The sequence below is a fragment of the Eurosta solidaginis genome, chromosome 4 (genome assembly GCF_040869045.1).
Source record: "Eurosta solidaginis isolate ZX-2024a chromosome 4, ASM4086904v1, whole genome shotgun sequence".
Classification (NCBI taxonomy): Eukaryota; Metazoa; Arthropoda; class Insecta; order Diptera; family Tephritidae; genus Eurosta; species Eurosta solidaginis.
Genome location: NC_090322.1, coordinates 248,748,651 through 248,771,080, shown reverse-complemented (window position 1 = coordinate 248,771,080; position 22,430 = coordinate 248,748,651). Strand labels below are relative to the sequence as shown.

Below are 22,430 nucleotides of genomic sequence, written 5' to 3'. Positions count from 1 at the left end.
TGTATTCATGTACACCAGTGTGACTTGCTTGATGTTTTTGTTGTTGCGTGATTATCTACTAACAGCCTAGTGATGTTAACATTCGTCACAATATATATTTAAATGGAATATTTATATTTCCAGCTTTCATTGATGCCTTCATCACGACGTTTCGCACCTTCATACAACCGATTGATGTGATTGAAAAGCTAACGCATCGCTATACCATATTCTTTTGCTGTCAGAACGAACAAAAGCAACGAGTTGCGCGCGAAACCTTCTCGCTCTTAATGAGAGTGGTGGATGGTTTAACGTAAGACTTGTCTTGAGAAATTGAAAAAAAAGTTTATTAAAAAAATAAAATTATATATTCAGGTCCATGGATCTTACAGATCAACTTTTAACACTCATAGTAGAATTTAATTATCAGCTCGTATGCGCCGGACAACTATATTTGGCAAAAACTTTGCGTAGCATATTTGTTGAGAAGGTAATTTTTTTTTCATATACATACCATCCATATACAAGAAATCAGTTTAAAAATTGCTTACTCCCAGGTCACATTGTACCGTGAACAACGTTTGCCGCCACCGAAAATCGATATGCATATCACTGTCACCAATCAACCGAGTCTACTTGATCTCAAATCGGTAGAAATTGCTGAACAAATGACTTTGTTAGATGCAAATTTATTTCAGAAAATCGAAATACCCGAAGTATTGTTGTTTGCTAAAGAGCAAAGTGAAGAGAAATCGCCTAATTTGAATAAATTTACTGAACATTTCAATAATATGTCATTTTGGGCGCGTTCGAAAATTTTAACGTTAAGCGATGCCAAAGAACGCGAAAAACATGTTATTAAATTTATAAAAATTATGAAACATTTAAGAAAAATGAATAATTATAATTCATATTTGGCATTGTTGTCAGCGCTCGATTCGGCGCCAATAAGAAGGTGAGTTTAAGTGCTGCGAAGCTAATCACTTGACTATCTTGCTTAATCAGACTGACAATATCATACATTTTTTTTATACTCAGCTGAGCAGAGCTCACAGAGTATATTAATTTTGTTCGCATAACAGTACCCTGTAACGGCATAAACTAATCGAGATAGATATAGACTTCTATATATCAAAATGATCCGGGCGAAAAAAGAAATTCATTTAGCCATGCCCGCCCTTCCGTCTGTCCGTCTGTCCGTTAACACGATAACTTGAGTAAATTTTGAGGTACTTTGATGAAATTTGGTATGTAAATTCCTGGGTACTCATCTCAGATCGCTATTTAAAATGAACGAAATCGGACTATAACCACGCCCACTTTTTCGATATCGAAAATTACGAAAAACCGAAGAAGTACGAGAATTCATTACCAAAGACGGATAAAGCGATGAAACTAGGTAGGTAGGTTGACCTTATGAGGCAGAATAGAAAATTAGCAAAATCTTGGACAATGGGTGTGGCAACGCCCATTTTTAAAAGCAGGTAATTTAAAAGTTTTGCAAGCTGTAATTTGGCAGTCGTTGAAGATATCAAGATGAAATTTGGTAGGAACGTTACTCCTATTACTATATGTGTTCTAAATAAGTGTTAGCAAAATCGGATGACGAACACGCCCACTCTTAAAAATTTTTTTTTTTTAAGTCAAATTTTAACAAAAATTTAATATTCTTTCAGTTTATAAGTAAATTATATCAACATTCAGCACCAGTAATGATATGGTGCAACAAAATACACAAATAAAAGAAAATTTCAAAATGGGCGTGGCTCCGCCCTTTTTCATTTAATTTGTCTAGAATACTTTTAATGCCATAAGTCGAACAAAAATGTTCCAATCCTCGCGAAATCGGTTGAAGCCGTGCCCAGTTTTTATACACAGTCGACCGTCTGTCCTTCCGCTCTGCCGCTAACACGATAACTTGAGCAAAAAGCGATATATCTTTACTAAACTTAGTTCACGTACTTATCTGAACTCACTTTATGTTGGTATTAAAAATGGGCGAAATCCGACTATGACCACGCCCACTTTTTCGATATCGAAAATTTCGAAAAATGAAAAAATGCCATAATTCTATACCAAATACGAAAAAAAGGACGAAACATGGTGTTTGGATTGGTTTTTTGACGCAAAATATAACTTTAGAAAAAACTTTGTAAAATGTGTGTGACACCTACCATATTAAGTAGAAGAAAATGAAAAAGTTCTGCAGTGCGAAATCAAAAGCCCTTCGAATCATGGCAGGAATACTGTTCGTGATATTACATATATAAATAAATTAGCGATACCCGACAGATGATGTTCTGGGTCAGCCTGGTCCACATTTTGGTCGATATCTCGAAAATGCCTTCACATATACAACTAAGGGCCACTCCTTTTTAAAACCCTCATTAGTACCTATAATTTGCTACCCATATCGTACAAACACATTATAGTCACCCTGGCCCACCTTTATGGCGTTATCTCGAAAAGGCGTCCACCTATAGAACTTAGGCCCACTCCCTTTTAAAATACTAATTACCACCTTTAATTTGATACCCATATTGTACAAACACATTCTGGAGTCACCCCCGATCCACCTTTATGGCGATATATCGAAAAGGCGTCCACCTATAGAACTATGGTCCACTCCCTTTTAAAATACTCTTTAATACCTTCCATTTGATACCCATCCCATACAAACACATTCCAGGGTTACCCTAGGTTCATTTTCCTAAATGGTGATTTTCCCTTATTTTGCCTCCAAAACTCTCAGCTGAGTATGTAATGTTCGGTTACACCAGAACTTAGCCTTCCTTACGTGTTTGTTTTCACTTTTTCCTTTTTAGATTGGAATGGCATAAAACTATTACCCAAGATATTAAAGAATATTGCATGCTCATTGATTCGAGCTCAAGTTTCCGTGCATATCGTACAACATTGGCTGCAACAAGTCCACCATGCATACCGTATATGTAAGTATTTATTTGTTTACTACATAACTTTGTGTACAAATGTACTTTCTTACATTTTAGCGGGCTTGTACTGCAAGATTTAACATTTGTGCATGTTGGAAATCCAGATTATTTAAAGGAGGGTGTCGTCAATTTCTCGAAACGTTGGCAACAATACAATCTTATAGAGAATATGAAACGTTTCAAAAAATGGTATGTAGCAGGAGACTTATATTAAGAATATTTTGCATAGAACTTAAGTACCTGTCTATGCCAAGTCGCCATAGGAATAGGCTCCGAGATGGATTTGTCTATGTCAAAGCTACACTTTCTTTAAATAACGAAAAACTCTGTCAAGCAATCTGAGGTTAGGTTAGGTTGAACTGACCGGTCCGCGAGGATCTAACAAATACTAAATGAGTGCATAATATTACCAAACGATTGTTAAACGACCAAAACCCCTATCGAAAACCCGGACTTAAGTTATAAAATAACTCCCTACTCTTGGAAAATACTAGCATCTTTCTAGAACCTATGCCACTTGCTTCTTTTAGATTTGATGGCTTTATCACTCCTAATAGCTGGAGTCTTCAACCGCTTTTTCATTCTCATCTATTCCCATATATCCTGGGACCCAATATAGATTTATGCTTCATCCCAACCGGTTTACCTTCAGTTACTGTTTACACTCTAACACACTTTTAGATGTTGTGTATATATTGCTGCTTGGTTGTTAATATAGAAATTGGGACTGCTGCAGTTTTAGCTATTTACCTCAGGTGTTTCTACTATAGTCACGACTACAACTTCCGCCTGAAAACACTACAGCGATCGGCAGCTTTTAGGATCTATTTATTTCCGGATCAGCAGAGTATACCGCAGACCCTACTCCTTCCATTACTTTGGAGACATCGGTGTACACGTGTATTTGAACGTCCTTGCGCCAACCATTCACCTTGATTGTGACTTTAACGGACCCATAGGTAGGGAGCTAGCTAGTCCGTTCGTCCTATATTTGATGACACTATATAACTATGGCCGTGGTTTGCAATCAGGCTGGTCTGAAACATTGAGTCTCGTTGTAGTTGTTAATGATATGTTGCTCGCCACCAGGCTTACAACTGGAATGTGCAGAATGGACTCCGCAATGCTAACCAATGATAGACTGCACACCTCCTCAATTTTTTTTTCTGAAGGTACTTTTTTGTGTGGCCGTCCACCAAGGAAGCAACAACAACAACAGGATTGGCTTTACAGCGGGCTAGGCGGTCAGAATATACTCGCGGTAGGTATGCCTGTCGTAAGAGGCGACTAAAATACCAGATTAGCGCAACCCTTTCAGGTTGCCAGCGCAATATATAGCTTCTCCAAACCCAATTGTCAACCTCACCTATCCGTGGAGAATCCTGTTTCATTAACAGCTCTTGCGACCCCAACCTCCTCATGGAACTTTGTGGTGGGGAGGGAGGGATGCCTTGAAGATTTAATGTGGCCATATAAATCGTTCCCGAGGTGGTCGGGCTAGTACCTTAATGGTGCTGTGTTACCGGAGCGTACCGGATCTGTATCCGGCAAAGGACCATCACATCGATAATACTCCCCAAAGCCTTCGGGGAGTAACCTTATCACTACAACAACAACAACATAGGTTTACAATCGCTGTTAATATCCAATCAGAGAGAGTATGGATAGACCCCACGTACACCACATCATTTCTTCACTCTCTGTTCCACGTTGAGCTTCTACGACAACTTACTGTCTAGACTCTAGAACGATCCTTAGATATTTTGGCGCATTGGCGGTCAACCCGACATTAGCTGCGCAGATATACATCCCCCGAAGCGCCATAAGAAGAGTTAACTGTTGGAAGGCACTTTCCACCTATGACAACAACAACGTCATCTGCGTACGACGTAATAAATACCAACATTTTTATAAAATTTCTCATTACAGTGAGTACAACTTTCGTCGCAATGAGCGTATTATACGATTCTTTGATAACTTTGAATACGAATTGGGTGAGGAAGAAATGTGGCAAATATCAGAGAGTATAAAACCGCGTGGCAGGCGGCCAGTACAAGCATAAAATGTGTCCAAAGCCAAGCAGCAAACGTGAACAATTCGCATATCCTGATAATGAAATACTCAAATGTGGCCAAAGAAATAAAAGAAAAAATCCGTAAGTCGTTAGTCAGCGGCACAAATGTAGCATTTAATCAAGTTTTTGAATGTGAATCGAGTTATAAAGTCTACATATGTATATGCTAAATAATAATAAGTATTTAGATGCACAGTTATGTATGAAACAAATTTGCTATTGCAATCACTATATACATTAGGGTGGGTCGATTTGTATGCACGAAAGTTAACCGATATCGCGCCATCGATTTTTCCATAAGATTTGGACTCAGGAAAAAAAGTTCCACTACGCATACCCAAAAAAATAATTTTCGAGCCTGCGAAATTATTTTTTTTTTTACTTGTTTTCGACTTTGATTTTTAAGGTTTTTTTCATGACCTACTAAAAAAATGTTCATATGTATACCCTGTCTGACATTTTTGGGTCGGACAGGGTATACATTGAAAGTCTAATATATAAACAGCTGTGAACATGAAAGCAGTAGCAACAATGCTTAACACATTTTTTTTTAGCTATTTTCTTCTTTAAATTATTTTCATTAATTTTAGAAAAAACTTGAGTGAATTCTGTAGCAAAAACTATGTAAAATAATTTTCCACATAACTCGAAAATAAGGGAAAGGAAAATATCGATATTCTTATTTAAAATTAAAAAAAAACTGTTTAGTATGCAGTTTTGAAATCCATTTCACTTTTGTCTAACAAAGTAGAAGTTTGACATATCCTAAAATTCGCAATAATTTTTTGAATTTTTTTTAAGGAATTTTCAGATTTTCTTCCATTGTGTATAAAACGAGTGTGATATCTTATACGTCAACTGTCTGACAGGATGTTAAAAAGGCCTATTTAAAAGTTATGACATTGTTTTAATAGAATGTTCGATATGGCGGCGCATACGGCCGGCTATCTTCAGCTGGTTATAGAAAGAGAGGCAGGATGAGACCATGATAGTATCATTGAAAGTCATGTGATCGTTTTTTTTTTTTTTTGTTATTTTGACTTCTCTGCTTAAGATATCGGTCAAATGCCAAAGTCACGAATGTGCATATTTTATGTTTTGTGAAAAACGCGTTTCAAACCTTGAAGACATTGTTAAAAATAGAGATTTCATTTTGTATACTTAAACCACTATTGGAAGGTTTACTTTTGTAAACCACTAAGTAATGCTAATTGAAAAATATAAATTAAATTTTTTTTTTTACAAAAAAGCACATTCGTTTTGGCTTTGCAAAATTTGACTTATATAATCACCCTTATCGCGAGTTTTGTTTTCACCCGAAATTATTCACAGTTTTTGTTCACCCTATCGCAGAGGATTGCGAAAAAATTTTTCGTGTTCGAAAAAGATTTCACCTTATCGGCAACTCTTTGTTCGGGCGAAATGAACAGCGGGGAAGCCCAAATTTGTTCACTTATATTTTACAGGCGAACGAGAGGAAAAGAAAATGTTAAGTAATTTTTTGTTTTGAAATTTGATACTCTTATGATTATATGTACTTTTATTATTAGAAATACATCAATAAATAATGCACAATCGGAAGCTGAGTATTCCTAAGTATGTAAGTTCTATTTTTTATGACAACGTATAAGTCGGCCAAGTTATCAATTGTGGACAAAGCGACGGTTCCAAAATGTTGAACACCTCACTGGAACAAGATTGACTAATACCCATTTCGTCCTTTCCAACGCCTTTCCAATTGGTGGAACTCCAAATTTTTTGCTTCAATGCTGGCAAGGAATTGGTAAGAATATCTAGCCAATATTAGAATGCCGGCTTGTTTAGCCTGTAATATTGGCGAAAGCTAATTGAATAAAAATTAACTTGTTATTCAAAAGTGCTGATAATAGTAATTTTTAGCTTACAGTGAATCAATTAGCTCCAAAGGGTTAGAACTGTCCCTTTATTGTTCCGAATCGCTTTCACATTTATATTCTCCTCGCGCTCAATCAATTAGGTTGGTAATTGCAATACTAAACATTATTTTATAATTTTTTATTTCTTTTTTTGTTGTATTTTAAGGAAGTATATACTTCGTTACAAAATTTACACAATTATAAGTAAATTATTTGTTCACTGCTAATTCACAATAGAGCATCAGCTGTTTCGAAGTGAACTTTTGTTCGCCCGAAATTGCCGATAGGCGGAAAAAGTTCACCCGAACAAAAGAAGTGAAGGCGAACACTTTTCCGCGTGAACTTCGCGATAAGGGTGAATATTTCGTTTAAACAAAAATGGCAAATTCGTGACTTTGGCATTGTACCGACGATATCACACAAGTCTTATCCAGAAGGTTTTCTTACATGTAAAAAAAAATCTCAAACACTTCTTCGAAGTTCTAGGGATGTCGAACTTCTTCGATTGACTAAAATTGATTGGGCTGAAGAGAAACTAAATTGAAAAACTGAAACCAAAACTGTGATTAAAATTTGGAATTTTTCATGCAGATTTTGAAACACTTTTCATAAATTCGAATTTTTTCGAAAACGTTTTTTAATTTCTTTAGCAAAGTTTTCGTTATGCAATTAATTCGAGTTTTTTCTAAAACGCATCAGAATAAAAAAAAAAAAGGGCAAATAACTAATAATTACTTGCGCTGCTATTTTCGTGTTCACAATATAATATATATACAATATAATTCAAAGAAAAATAACTAAAGTGAAAAAAATTGCACTCTAGCATAAAATTAGTAACATTCAAAAAATATGTATGAGTATTTGCAAATTTATATAAAAAAAATTTACTACAAAATTGCAATAAGATTATAATTTTATTGAATTGAGAGCGATATGTGAAAAAATTGACCAAAACTAAAATGCACCGACATAAACACAACGAAATAAGTTTTTTATGTCTATATGTATGTGAAAATATTTTTTTATGTTGTTGTAACCTTAATCAGTTTATATGTAAAGCAATTGAACTGTCTCTAAAATTTGCCATAACCTAGGTATACAAAAGAAACATAAACATAAACAAACAAACGGTGCTTCAGCTCATAAGCAATCAAATTATATTTACTTAAATCTTGTATCCTAAAGGGGAGAAGAAAAAAAAAGAACAAATCAACGATTTACTTAGTGTATGTGAACCGTCAAATATTATGTATATGAAAATATATGTATGTAAAATGGAACCGCTTAGCGAACAAAGACAAAAAAAAACCAAGAAACTTAAAAAGTTAAAATTAACACAAAAAAAAAACAAACAAAATTTAAGAAATCGGTTTTACACTTTGCACATATGCAATGTTTATAGTTCAACGATGCAAGAAACTGTACAGCTTACCAAGTGTTTTGAATAGATTGATCCATAGAAAAAGAAAAAAAAAATTCAACTACATTTTTCGAAGTTAGCCTCTAAAATATAGGTATAGGCTTTCAAAGTTCGAAATTGGAACCTTCGTTATATACATTAATAATTTATTATATTTAAAGCCCTAAAAAATAAAAATATGGGCGTGATCTGTCTTGTTTTCTTTATTGTATATAAATATATGGCTTTTAATTTTTTTGGATGATCTGACTCTTGTCCCATATAAAAAAAGACGTATACCATTCAAATGAAAAAAAAGCCAAACCCATGGTGAAATCACCAGGTGAAGTAAATAAAAAAAGACAGAAGATGTACGCTATCTGAAACGGTAGTGATGTATTTTCAACGGTCGGAAGAGGGTAAAATTTTTACCCGCTTTAAAAAAAATAAGAGTAGAAAAATAAATACCTTGCTACGAAAGCCATTACAGAAAATGTTTTTTTCAGCATATCAGTGCTACCTAAGGCCAATGCAGAAGGGATACACAGGACCAGTGCGAGTTTACATTACTGGTCCTCGAATAAAAATAGAAAAACTTAAACAGTCGTGAGCGGTAAAATTCAATGAATGCGTCTAAAGTAAACTGACCTCAACTTCAACTGAAGTTTAAACCTTCATCGAAAAACCGGACATAAAAGGGAGAGGTGTTATTCATTATTTAGTTTAACTGTAGTAACTTTGCGCACTTAAATGGTCTTCGGGTTTGATGAAAAGTTTTACAGTCCCATAATACTTTTAAATGCGTTTCGTCCCTAAAAATGCATTGATATTGCCATTTTGCCCTGTTGATTTTTCGTTGAGAGTCGGAACTAAAACACGGCATATGTTTATACAAACTTGACCATAAGAACCCCCAAAAACTCCTCACAGTTGAATTCATGATGTATTACTGATGTTACCAAGTTATTAATTACTAAAATATGTCAGGGGATATACTAGCTGTGCGGCAGTCGGCCTAGAACCAGAAGATGCTGATCCGATCGGACCGGATTCATATATTCTATATTACAAGCCATAACTGTAACATTCCTCTTATATTACTTACTTACTTAATTGGCGCTTAACCGTTTAAACGGTTATGGCCATCCAACAAGGCGCGCCAGTCGCTTCTTCTCCCTGGTCTGATTTTTAGGGCAAAGCAACAACAGTGAGTTAAAATTTGTTGTAATTATATTATAGTTTTAACATAAATAAGGTGTAATACAACAGTTTTGGTGTTCTTGTTGAGGGAAAGACAAAAACATTCCTCGAAAGTCTTCAGTAGCGCTGAACAGGCCAAAACACTTAGTTGGATATGACGTAAATACAAATTATTTGTTTTAACATTTAATTTTTTTGGAACCAATTAAATATACGCATATAGACGTAATATTTTAGCACGGCATTACTTATGGAAGCCAACACCAAATATACCCAAATGATGAATCTCTTTAATTAAATCCAGTAAAGGTCCATCGGTATTCACCTATTATTTTATGTGAAAAAGAGTACTAAAAGTGGATTATTTTATTCCTGCAAAATGCAAAAAACAACATTTTTTCGAGGACAACATTGGTGAAAAATTGTCAGATAGCCGAATGACAGAACAAAGAAGAATTTAGAGCGAGACAATTGACGGCTTACTTCACCTGGTTATTCCACCATGAGCCAAACCAAGTCAAAATATTTAGCTTTTTGACTTTTGTAATATGTAAATTAGAAAATGATTGGGAATGGTCGAATTTCAAACATCGAAGGCTCATATGTTTTGGACGCATACTTCAAAAAATAAAGAAATCAATTTTTGCCTATGGCTCAATCATTTGGGAAAAATTTACACAACGTGACATCAGGACGGACAAGGCGACAGCTGTTTCGATTATACCTTGTAAATCTATTCAAAGACATGACGTGGCTGAATGCGTTTTTAAAACCATCGTAGGAGTGCGGGTTCAAATCCCACTCAGGGAGAAAAGGCTTTGAAGAGATACCTTGAAAGTATAATCGAAACAGCTGTCGCCTTGTCCGTCCTGATGTCACGTTGTTTAAATTTTTTCCAAATTATCAAATAAATTATAAATTAAAAATTGCTAAAATAAATGTTTTTATACATTTAAAAGCAACGAGTGCAATTCCCGCTTAATTCATCCAAAAAAATATTTTGTCGTATAATAAGATGATTAGATACGAAACCCTCTAAAGCTCACTAATTTCACGCTTAAAAAAAGGTCGTCCTTTTGCTGCTATAATATAATATACTGAATGCCAAACTCGGTCTTTAATACTTAAATGTTTATACAATTAAAAACAATTTTTCATCTTACAAAAAATTTATTGAAAAACTTAAAAAAAAATACCCTCTTCTGTATATACATATGTACCTTCAAAGCTATAAATTTTCGAACATTTGGTATTTGCATTGGAAAATGGTGGAAAATTTGCTTAATTGGCGCTAACCGTTTAAACGATAATGTCCGTCCAATAAGTCGCTTCTTCGCTGGGAATGACCAATTGGTCACACCAAGGGAAAATTGCTACGCTTCATAATTTGCGCTTTTGAAAGAAATTAAGACAAAATTGAATGTATTTGAGAATTTTGCAAAATTATGTCGAAAGCTTGCGTAAATATTCTCCCATGAATTACTAAAACTGAAGAAAGAAGATAGGATACAGAAAATTCAAAATATTCCCAACTTTATAATTAGTTTAGTACAAAAATTATGATGACCCAGAAAAAATATGAAATTTCGAGCATTCGAAAATAGTTCAAAAACTGCTGTGTTTCTTTCTTCAAACTTTTTAAGGAAACTGGAACCATTTTAATTATATTTATGAAGCAACTGATATAAATTCGAAAGTTATCGAAATATTATACAGAACCATACATGTTAAATTCCAATTAGAATTAGTAATTGATGCAATTGGTTTATATTCTCTAATTCATTAAACAATTAGAAATAGTTCAACTAATTCCCATTAGATAATTGAAATTTTTTTCTAATGGAAAATCTAATTGCTATTAGTTGCCATTAGCAAAAAAAATTGGTTTACCTTTACAATTAGAAATCTAATTGACTTCTGCTAATGCAATTAGATATTCAATTAGTTCGAATTAGAATCAATTATTTATATTTATTTATATCATTATTCGTTCACTTCAATCATTCTTTGAAAAAAATGTATCTTCATCAAAATAATTGATTCTAATTTGAGATAATTGAATATCTAATTGCATTAGCAGAAGTCAATTAAATTTCTAATTGTAAAGGTAAACCAATTTTTTCTGCTAATGGCAAATAGTTGCAATTAGATTTACCATTAGAAAAAAATTTCAATTATCTAATGGGAATTAGTTGAACTATTTCTAATTGTTTAATGAATTAGAGAATTTCGAAAATGAAGGTTAATTAGCAATCATTAGCATTATCTAATCATTACTTAACATCTATGTACAAAACCCTTAGGAGAGTTGAAAAGTGGTATGATTTGATGTTTTGGTAATTTTTGTCTATTTTCGGTTTGTAATGGAGGCAGTGGCGTATATAGCTTTTTGTGATGGGGGATTTAATTAAAAAAAATGTTCGATAAATTATCTATGACTTCATCAGCTGTGATTGCAATGTCATGAAGAATAGCCAGGACAGCCAATTCATTCAAGCGGTTCTACAATAAAAAAAATAAGGCAAAAATTAATTTTTAATTTTAGAATAAAATTCATAGATCTTAAAGCAAATATAATTACTTAACTAAAATTTATCATAACAGGCTTTTCTGATCTAAGTGCAGCGTGCAAATAAAACTAAATTATTCCACTATTTTCTGGCATACAAAACCTACTCTTTCTGGACGACTAATAAATTATTTATCATCACAACCCACAAAATATAAGATCAATACAGCCAAAAATTTAATACACAAGATACTGACCATAAGCCACGAAAAATTCCACGACGCTAATATAGACAAAATATATAGAATCCTAAGAAAAAACAATTACCCAATAAATTTAATACGCGAACTTATAGACCAGGAGACCATGAAAAACAACAATCAACCCGATAAAAGAACAAGTACTGAAGTACAAACACAAAAGAAATTCTACAGCGTTACATACATTCCAAAATTGACAGAAAATATTCATCACAATATAGCAACAACACAACACACAACCCTTGCTTACAAATAAAACCACACTGTCTCTGCAATATATACAAACAAAACAAAACACCCTATACAGCCTCAACAACAAAACAACGTTATATACGAGATCAAATGTAAAGGAAGAGAAAATGAAAAATGCTATAAAATATATTGTCACGGATATTAGCATCACTAAGCTATACCATCACTAAGGCGATGCTAAGCGGTGTTTACGTCAATAATCAAATCATGTATACACATATATAAGACAGCCGAGAGATGTCACACACAGATGCATTTACTTATACGCCTATGTGTGTGCGAGAGACTGTAAACTACAAACTCACATACATCTGAGAGACGCTGAAAAGTAGAAAATTGTAAACAAGTAGAAACTATATGAGAACTATAAACACTCGAAATGGTTGGTAAGTTCTGGAAATAGAAGAGCCTATATGTATGCAGCGTAAACTATAAAAGCGGCACAAGCGAGTAAAAAGTAATTCAGTTTGAGTTGAGCTATCAATCAGTTTGCTTAAGCACGCGATCTGGCGGCCAATAGTAGAGTTTCATTTGAGTTATTAATCAGTTTGGTTATTAAGCCAGCGAGTAGCAAAGTATAAGTGTTATTGTGAAGTACTTTAATAAAGGCCATTTTTCCATCATTCAATATTTGAGTTATTTATTGCACAGTTTAGTGATTCGAACTTAGCAGAGGATTGCAAATAAGAGGGTTTGCAAGTGAATTCGTTAGAATATATTGGCACAACAAAGCGAGCCTTAGCTGTTAGACTGGGAGAACATGAAGCTGACATAAGAAAACAAAAGACCAGCACATCGTTATCACAGCATATGTTGACAAGTGGTCATACAGCTGATCTTAAAAACACGAAAATTATAGATAAAGAAGAAAGAAAAACAACAAAATACACATTGGAAAGCCTGAGGATAATGGAAAGACGAGAAAAGGCAATGAACAAACGCGAGGATACAGAAAACATTGCTGCCGCCTACATAGCATGTTTAGAAATACAAAAATAAGAATATTTAGTATTGACAAGACTACCATGATGGTTAGATGGTACTGACTATAGTTTATTTATGTATATGTTTAATTGATTAATGTTTTTGTTGTTGTTTTCTGTTCATGTTTTATGTTCATGTCTTCGATACGAAATGCAATAGTGTAAGTGTTTCTTGTTAAATTTTTCCTTATTTAACTATCTGTTAATTTTAACTTCTGTTTGTGGCAGGGATTTTTTAAAATAAATACCCCCCTGAAGATGCTAACAAAGATTAGCGAAACGTTGGGAAAATAGTGGAATAATTTAGTTTTATTTACACGCTGGACTTGGATCAGAGAAGCCTGTTATGATAAATTTTATTTAAAAAGAGAACTGATCGGAATATACATTAATAATTACTTAACTCTTTTGTTGCTGTTTTTGTTGTATCAGCGATAAAGACACTCCCCGAAGGTTTTGTGGAGTGTTATCGATGTTGATGGTCCTTTGCCGGATGCAGATCCGGTACGTTCCGGTAACAAAGCACCTTAAAGGTACTAGCCGACCATATCTCAGCTTCAAATGATAGCGGATCTTCTCTAGAATTAGTTGCTTCTCTCCTTGCTGCTGATAATTTCCTGGCCGCTTCACTTTTTCTAAAATTTTCGACGTTCTGTTGATATTTTTTCTCTTCGATGCTCATTAAAGCGGATATGTTCCTTTATTCATATTTTTACTTTATTTATAATTAATGTGTTATTTATTATCAAATATAGACAAATTGCTGGCAAAAATAATTTGTGGATAAAACAAGTGTGATATCTTATCCGTTAACTGCCTGACAGGATGTTCAATATGGCCCGACCATCTCGGGAGCGATTAACATGACCACATTAAACCTCTAGGTCATCGCGCCCTAAGAATCGCAGAAATTGCTTCATTTTTGTTGTCTTGTTCTTTACAAAGAGTTGGTATTCCTCTTACCACTCTATAAATCTCTAAGGGCGATTTTGAATGCTTTGGGCCCTCTTTTGGTTAGAGGTTTGTCAAGCGTCAAATTATTTGCTGAAAATGTATTTTTGAAAGAAATTTTATAAAGAGATTTTCCTATTGCATCGATTAACTCAATGTCTTTAAGGTCTTAAATTTGTGCGTATAGGTTCAAAGCTGAATAAAATTTTTCATTGGACCTGTTTTGTTGGCTGAAGAGTCAACCAGTACCAATCAATTAAATCTTTGTGGATATATTTTTCCAATTTTTTTTTTAGAAATACTGCTAGCCTGATCAGCGTTTAACCGTCAGGTGTCGCTCGATTTAATGCACCCTAATCTCCTGTGCGCCAACTGGCAAAAGCGGCTCAAGCCGAATGTGCCTTGCTTGATTGTCGCTGTGTATGGCGATGGTTTCGTCGGAGTGTCTGTGCTGATGGTTCAGCTCGGCACACTGACTTATGGCGTATACTTCCGCTTGAAATATGCTCGGGTATTCCCCCAGAGGCCTGGACATTCGCAGTGGCCGGAGCACCAGAAACAAAGGCGTCGTCGGCAGTATTTCGATCATTTACATCAGGTGAATCAGAATTCATATCAAAACTCGGGGCAGCGCTCACTGGGATACTAGTGGAATTCTCCACGAATATTCATTATATATGTATGTATTTTTATTACGTTTGTAGCGCTGTGTAGCACGCAAATTCTACCCCACAGCTGAGCTATAATTTCCAATGTTTTTTATTAAATAAAATATTAGGGGCTATTCTGCTTTTGCGCAGGCTGGCTAAATCTTTTCTTTGTTTAATAATTCTTTCTTTCTACCGAAAAAGGCATTGCCACATTGTCACATTTTTACAAGTGAATTTACTTAATCACTAGGAAGACCTAACCTAATTTTGCCTACAGAGGGCAGCGTCAGTATTTAGAGAGTAAAGGCGGACACCTGATTGGTTGTTCGCCACATTCGTTACCTTAAATGCAGGTTGCCGTACTTTTACACTAAATGATTGCGTTTACCGAACTTCTTATTCTATTCCTCAATAGATGGCAGTAATAACACCACTCTTAAGGTTGGTAACCAACCATTTTCGGATAGCAACCGACACTTCCACATTTCAGTGGATTACAACCTATACACTTCTCCATTCGCTTTACGGTTGTTTGCGTTTATGTTTCCGGTTTCCGGTTTACAATTTGCTGCAATAGTTTGTCCTTTTTGAGGTGTCTGGCAGGAATCCCCACAATAATGATACTATTTTTGTTGTCCGGGTTTCACTTCTACTTAGTTCAGTTTTTTCACAACTTAAATTTTGATCACTCGTTTTTAAAAAAACGCGTTTGATTGTAATGTTTAAATATAACTAAACACTAAGTCTATCTTTTGTCCTTTTATATTACTAATAATTCAGCTAAGACTTATGTTCATATGTATTCTTTTTCACCACATATGCATATACATATCTTGTATCTTGCATTCGTTGTAAATGACTACCTGTGGCAAGGATTTTATTGATTTTTGTATATTTACATATGTACATATGTATATTTGCAATGACGGAATATGGATTGCGTACCTAAATATCCTTAATAACTCCCAGCTTAAGGAATATTACACTAGCTATTCATTGTTTATGGCGGCCACCGTGGTGTGATGGTAGCGTGCTCCGCCTATCACACCGTATGCCCTGGGTTCAACTCCCGGGCAAAGCAACATCAAAATTTTAGAAATAAGATTTTTCAATTAGAAGAAAATTTTTCTAAGCGGGGTCGCCCCTCGGCAGTGTCTGGCAAGCGCTCCTATTGTATTTCTGCCATGAAAAGCTCTCAGTGAAAACTCATCTGCCTTGCAGATGCCGTTCGGAGTCGGCATAAAACATGTAGGTCCCGTCCGGCCAATTTGTAGGGAAAAATCAAGAGGAGCACGACGCAAATTGGAAGAGAAGCTCGGCTTACATTTATTTATTTATTCATTGTTTATTAATATATAGGATAACCTTCAGACCAAAACTCGCAATTTGGAAAAACCCTTTCAGAATAAAAAAAAACAATGAAGGCTTAAAGTTTTTATTATATTTTCTAAATATGGAAAATGTATGTAAGTAAATATATGAAGCAAACAGATTGATTTAGCCTTCCGATTTCGGTTCTGACTGTATGATTGTGTTTAAACACAGAAAGTTTTGTTGCTCATTATCGGCAACTTCTCTGTTGCGGTCACGGCAACTCTATGAACAGAAAAATTTGTAATTTTGTTTTAATTTATTCTAAATAACTGAAAATAAATAACTGAAATAAATAAAATAACTGAAAATTTGAAAAACAATCATGAAATATTAATGCTCCAAACATTTGGAGTCAAAAATGAGTCATAATTCGGAGCTTTTATGCTCATTATGAGCTCATTTGGGAGTCCGAAATAAATGATTTGAATTGGTCAACCGATATGAGCCATATTTCGTATATCATATGATCATCATCGATATGGTTCCTAATAGGTGCATAAAGAGCTTAAATTTTGCCCCTTGTACGACTCTTTTAAAAATCATTCCCGTGTTATTTATCTGCCTTATTGGCCTCATGAATTGCACTTTTTTGAATGAAATTGCGACACTTAATTGATCCTTAAGGGCGGATTTTTGATACTTACCAGAAGAAAAAAATTTTAAAAAGGAAAATTTATTTTCACATCGAACTTACCAAAGAGGTCATACGGTTAGCTTCAGTCCATCGGGATATACCAAAACTTCCACTTACAGATGTTTGCAGGTAGGCAGCAACAAAGGCGAGGAATGAAGGTCCTTTACAACCTATTCAAATATAATTTCCTTTCAGAATAAAGAAAATGCCAAGAAAAAATTTCAAATTTTATTTCGAAGTTGCTTTGCTAAAAATACATTCTCGGCATACGGCTCATAAATTTCACCTTATATGAATCATATATGAGTCTTTTATGATTATAGGTTTAGATTTTCTCGAGGCACATATTTCTCACATATTTCGGACTCATAAATAAGAGCGCTTCGAAAATATTTCAGGGGTGATTTAAAAAAAAAATTATAAAGAAATGCTTTCAAATTTAACCAAATTTTCATATTAAACAAAAATATTCAAATAAAACGAATTGATAGCTGAAGAAAGATAGCAAAGGCAAGTTTCTCCACTTTTTAGTACTACCATTTGTATGTATCCATGAAAACGAAAATTTTGTCTCCAAAGCTCTCAGCTGAGTATGTAATGTTCGGTTACACCCGAACTTAGCCTTCCTTACTTGTTTTTGATTAGTTTAGCTCTTTCGTAGGTTCTTCACATCAGCTCCCTAGTGAGCATACAACTCCTTTCTGAAGCCTTTCCGTCAGCCCCGTATTGGGAAAAGACCGAAGAGTTACGTATCAAGTCATCTTTGCTGTAAACAAAGCTTTAGTGTAAAACCGAGCATAAATTTCGTTTGAATTGTAATTTAAAGCAAGATCCTCACTTTCGCCGATCTGAATAAAAATTTTCACATATACACGTATAAATACACACATTGCATAAACAACCGTAAAGGTTCGTAGCGCGTAACTGTTAAACTTATGTATATTTGCTTGAGCAGAAAAAAATGCTCTATAAATTTTTTACACTGCTCTACACACCTATTTTAAACTACCACATAACCTAACTAACACAAATAAGACTGTCTTAAGATATATATACATATTATTACATTGCATATATGCATATACATATATGTTAATTGCGTTAAAAAATGTGCTACTTCGTATTTTGCGAATTTGTTATGGCTTTACTATGTTATTCGAACTTTGCGGTTTTAAAGTTGTATTGCATTATAGCTGACTGCAGTTAGCGAAAATATCTATGTGTGGGACATTTTATGCCGAACGGTGTGGGTTTTAAATTGTGCATGGAATTACTCACATATTTAATTTATTTTATAGTACTATACGAAAAAGCTTGTTTTATGAAATGAGTATATATATAAAAACGAAGACGTGTCGACCTTTCACTCGCAAAAAAAAAGTTGTTTCTTTTACACATGTTTACAAAAAAACACTAAAATTATAATTTTGTATAATAATTTGTGTGATAATTTCACAAACTAAATACTATTGTGACGCATATTAGCATCACTAAGCTGTTAATAAATAATCACGCAACAACAAAAACATGGTGCAGCCACTTTTATGTACGTTTACACATTAAAGCTAGCAACACTTATGTAGAAGGCGACGAAGAGCTATCTCACACACACAGATGTAGTCATCAGCCGAAGTAATTACTCACACATCCACACGCATATGGCTATAAACTACAAATATACATGTACTTATATAGCTGGTAACTAACCAAGCAGGAGATACAAAAGTTGTAGAAGGTGAAGCGTGTAGACCTTAGGGGAAATATGTGAACGAAGCAACGGAAAGTATAAGCCACCTTTTCATAGACCGGGTCACATATTATTATACCGGCATTTGTTTTTTTTAGCTATGTACGTACATACATATTTCTGCTATTTTTTGTTCACTGCTTGGTTGGTTTTTGTGTTTATTTTCTTTTTTGAGTTTTTTTAGTTTTTTTTTTTATTGATCCGTTTTGTTTTTATCTCTTTTTTGGTTGGATCTATGCATATTTTTATATTTTGATATTTAATTTTTTATTCTAGTTTCTTTTTAAATTTTGTTTGTGTTTTTTTTTTTGTTACTATTATTTTTGTATATTTTATTTCCTTTTTTTGGGCACAACTTTATTATAAAAGGAAAACCTGTTTTTGAAAATTCGCACCCAAAACGATAATAGTCGATATCAACTTTTAAATAGCAAATTTTGCATGGCATGGCCCTTATAAAATTCATAATGCATAACGCGAAAAAAATTCACCCTTGTTTATACTTTTCACTTTCTAGCAACAAAAAAAGATAAATTTCCTTTAATAAAATTTTTTTTTTATAAAAAAACGCTTATGTGCCTAATGTAAAGTTTATACATATTTTACATGCATATACATAAGCATAAAATAAATACATACTTTACTCCGTCTTCATTAAATTCTACGGCTACTCGTAATTTGTTGTGCATTATTAACTAAGCAAATATGTACAAACACATACATACTGTATATTTTAATTGTGCTCCTGCTAATATAAAGTATTTTTGTAAGCTAACCTACGGATCTTGTTTTCTTACACATTTTCTGTCATATATTCACAATAATGTACTTATGCTCTTATTTAAATGTATCTCATATATAATAGTTAACGTTACCTCATTGCGCCGTTTGGCAGCACATGATCAGCGCACGAAAATTGGCACCATTACCCAACACCATGGCTCAACTATATGGTTGGCTCATCTTATCAGCTGATTTTATTTTTTTCATTTCACCGCAGTAGGGATTGCCAAAAGGCCATGGCAAACTCAAAATGCAACAACACATTGACAATATTTTCTTGCAACACATAAAAATTGCAAAGTGTAATGTTTCCATTCCATTCCATTCGCCTAACACCAACACGCAGATTTTGACAAAGCTATATTTTTACTGAAGAGATAAGCCAACCATATAGTTGAGCCATGCTCAACACTAACTCGAAATTTTTTTATATTTTTTTCTTATAAAAATACTTTATATTAGGGTGGTTATGCAACCAACTTCTGTTTTTTTATTGTAAATGCATGTGTGTTAATTTAAATTTAGTAATACTAACAACAACAACAAAACAAAATAAATAAATTGAAAATTATACATATTTACAAATATATTAGTTATTGTGTTTAGAGTTTTTAATTGGCTGATAAGAAAAAATATATAATTTTTGTAATTCTATTTCATACATACATACATATTAAAAGTGTAGTGCAATTTCTTTTTAATTATTATTAACATATATACACTAATAACATATGTAATAGTTATAAATAAATAAAATAGTATTAAATGAAAATACACACATACATACAAACGCAAAATTATATATGTCAAAAAATCCAAATGCTTATGTATTAGCGTTTACTTATAGAACAAACATACATACGTACATAAAACTATATATTAATATAAATAAAGTAAATTAACACTACAGTGACCCATATAAATGTTTGCAATTAAATATACATTTACATAAATATACTATAAATATATTAAGTATGAATTATAATTTTACCTTAATTAATATTTAAAAGTAAAATAATAAAATAATTTAAACAGAAAAACAAAAAAAAAAAAAAAACAACTATTTATGAAATTATTTTACAAAAATAAATGTACACAAATATTTCCTTCGAAAAAATCGTGTTTTAGTTTTGTTATTTTAACTGAAAAACATATCGAGATTTTGGAGAGCGTTGCTTAAGTAACATCACTGACCAAGTCATCGGGGACCTTATTTACAACGTGACTGTCTGGGAAAAATACTGTGAGTGACGTTCGATAATAACCTGCATTTCGGCAACCATGCAGTCGCAGCCTAAAGATCCCAGCTGTTACAAAATCCTCAAGTCCGTCAATGGCAGCACTTGGGGCAAAAACAAAGAAATGCGCATAGCCACTTATAAAGCAATTGGTCAGCCGCGTGTATGCTACGCTTCTCCGATATGGTCGCCGCACATAAAAGAAACACACTAGAAGAAATTGTAGGCCTTTCAAAATACCGCGCTCAGAACTGTCATGGGATGTCTTCTTATGTAACCAGAACACCATTTACACAGTAAAGCCAGAATACTCTCTATAAAGGCGAGAAAGTGAATGATGCACAAACAGTTTCTTTTGAATACTTAGAAACCTGGGCATCCCAACAGTTATCTGATTGAAAATACATCGCCTCCGCACGCTCCTAGGAGAGTCATCCCCGCAAGCACTCCGAAGATATCCGGAAAAATAAAACCGTTTGAATGAAACGGAACACTAAAAAGTCCACAGAGACATCCACAAAGGGTCGGCAAACCCTGTTCTCAAAGACAAGTAGCCTAACACATAGTATGCTCCTCATGTAAGGTGTCTCATGACACCAATCATCTTTTCAATTGCAATGTGGAACGCTTTTAACACCCATGTCTCTTTAGTCCAACCCCTGGGGCCGCAAGTTTAAGTTGGCTGATCACTGCAGTATATTCGAGGCTGAAGTTGCTGCGATTAAGGATGCGGTGGATGAGATGCTACTCAGTGCTACTACGGTTAGGGAATTTAACATCTACTCTGATAGCCAAGCGGCTATCAAGACCTTAAGTTCAACTACAGTGCGATCGAAGGTGGTCTGGGAGTGCCTGACCTTGCTTGCGATTGCATCGAACTATTTTTTTATAATTAAGATTATCTGGGTCCCGGGCCATACTGATATCCCGGGTAACTATCAAGCGGTTCTCTTAGCCCGCAGCGGGATTTCGGGATTCCGCTGGCCACCTGTGTTTTGCTCCTCCATAGTTGGGCCTCGAATCAGCTCAGCAAACGTTGGGTGGACACCACCTCTTGCAGGGTAGCAAAATATTTCTGGCCGAAAGTGGATGGCAGGAGGTCCGTCGAAATAATTTTGTTCACTAAGGCTCACCTATCAATGGTCATTGGGGTTTTGACAGGGCACTGTCCCATGGGTATCCATGTGGTACGTCTCAATATACTGGAAACTCCATCCTGCTGTAGCTGTATGGAGGATGATGAGGTGGAATCACCAAATCACTTTATCTTGATTGCCCAGCTTTTGCCAGAACTAGGCGAAAGTACTTCGGTCGCGATTGAGTTGAGATTGGTATCATTCGGAACTTTACCTGCTAACCAACCATTCTCTAAGTAGCTAGATCTACGTCACCGTTATTTTTGTTGTATGTGGTATCACAACGGACCTTTGTGTTGTCCAAGTGAGCTTTCCTTGTCAGGGCAGCTACCACCTAAACTAACCTAGGATGCGCTACGGGTAGGTGAAGTTGACAATTGGGTTGGAAAAGCTATAAATTGCACTGACCAAC

At 34.4% G+C, this 22,430-nt stretch overlaps 1 protein-coding gene across 7 annotated transcripts in view; it reads left to right on the top strand.

Annotated features, from left to right (window-relative positions):
• Positions 1-20,575, top strand: part of C3G (C3G guanyl-nucleotide exchange factor) — a 144,885-nt gene extending 124,310 nt beyond the window's left edge. For 6 of the 7 annotated variants that reach the window (XM_067785558.1, XM_067785557.1, XM_067785556.1 and 3 more), the window contains 6 exons: positions 124-292; positions 355-469; positions 537-934; positions 2,805-2,930; positions 2,991-3,122; positions 4,863-6,588. In XM_067785558.1, the coding sequence (XP_067641659.1) occupies positions 124-292; positions 355-469; positions 537-934; positions 2,805-2,930; positions 2,991-3,122; positions 4,863-4,995 (1,073 nt within the window). In that variant the 3' untranslated portion in view covers positions 4,996-6,588. Of the gene's footprint in view, positions 1-123; positions 293-354; positions 470-536; positions 935-2,804; positions 2,931-2,990; positions 3,123-4,862; positions 6,589-12,105 lie in introns of those variants that run through there. The other variant, XR_010953197.1, reaches the window with a different exon arrangement.
• Positions 20,576-22,430: the final 1,855 nt, after the last annotated feature.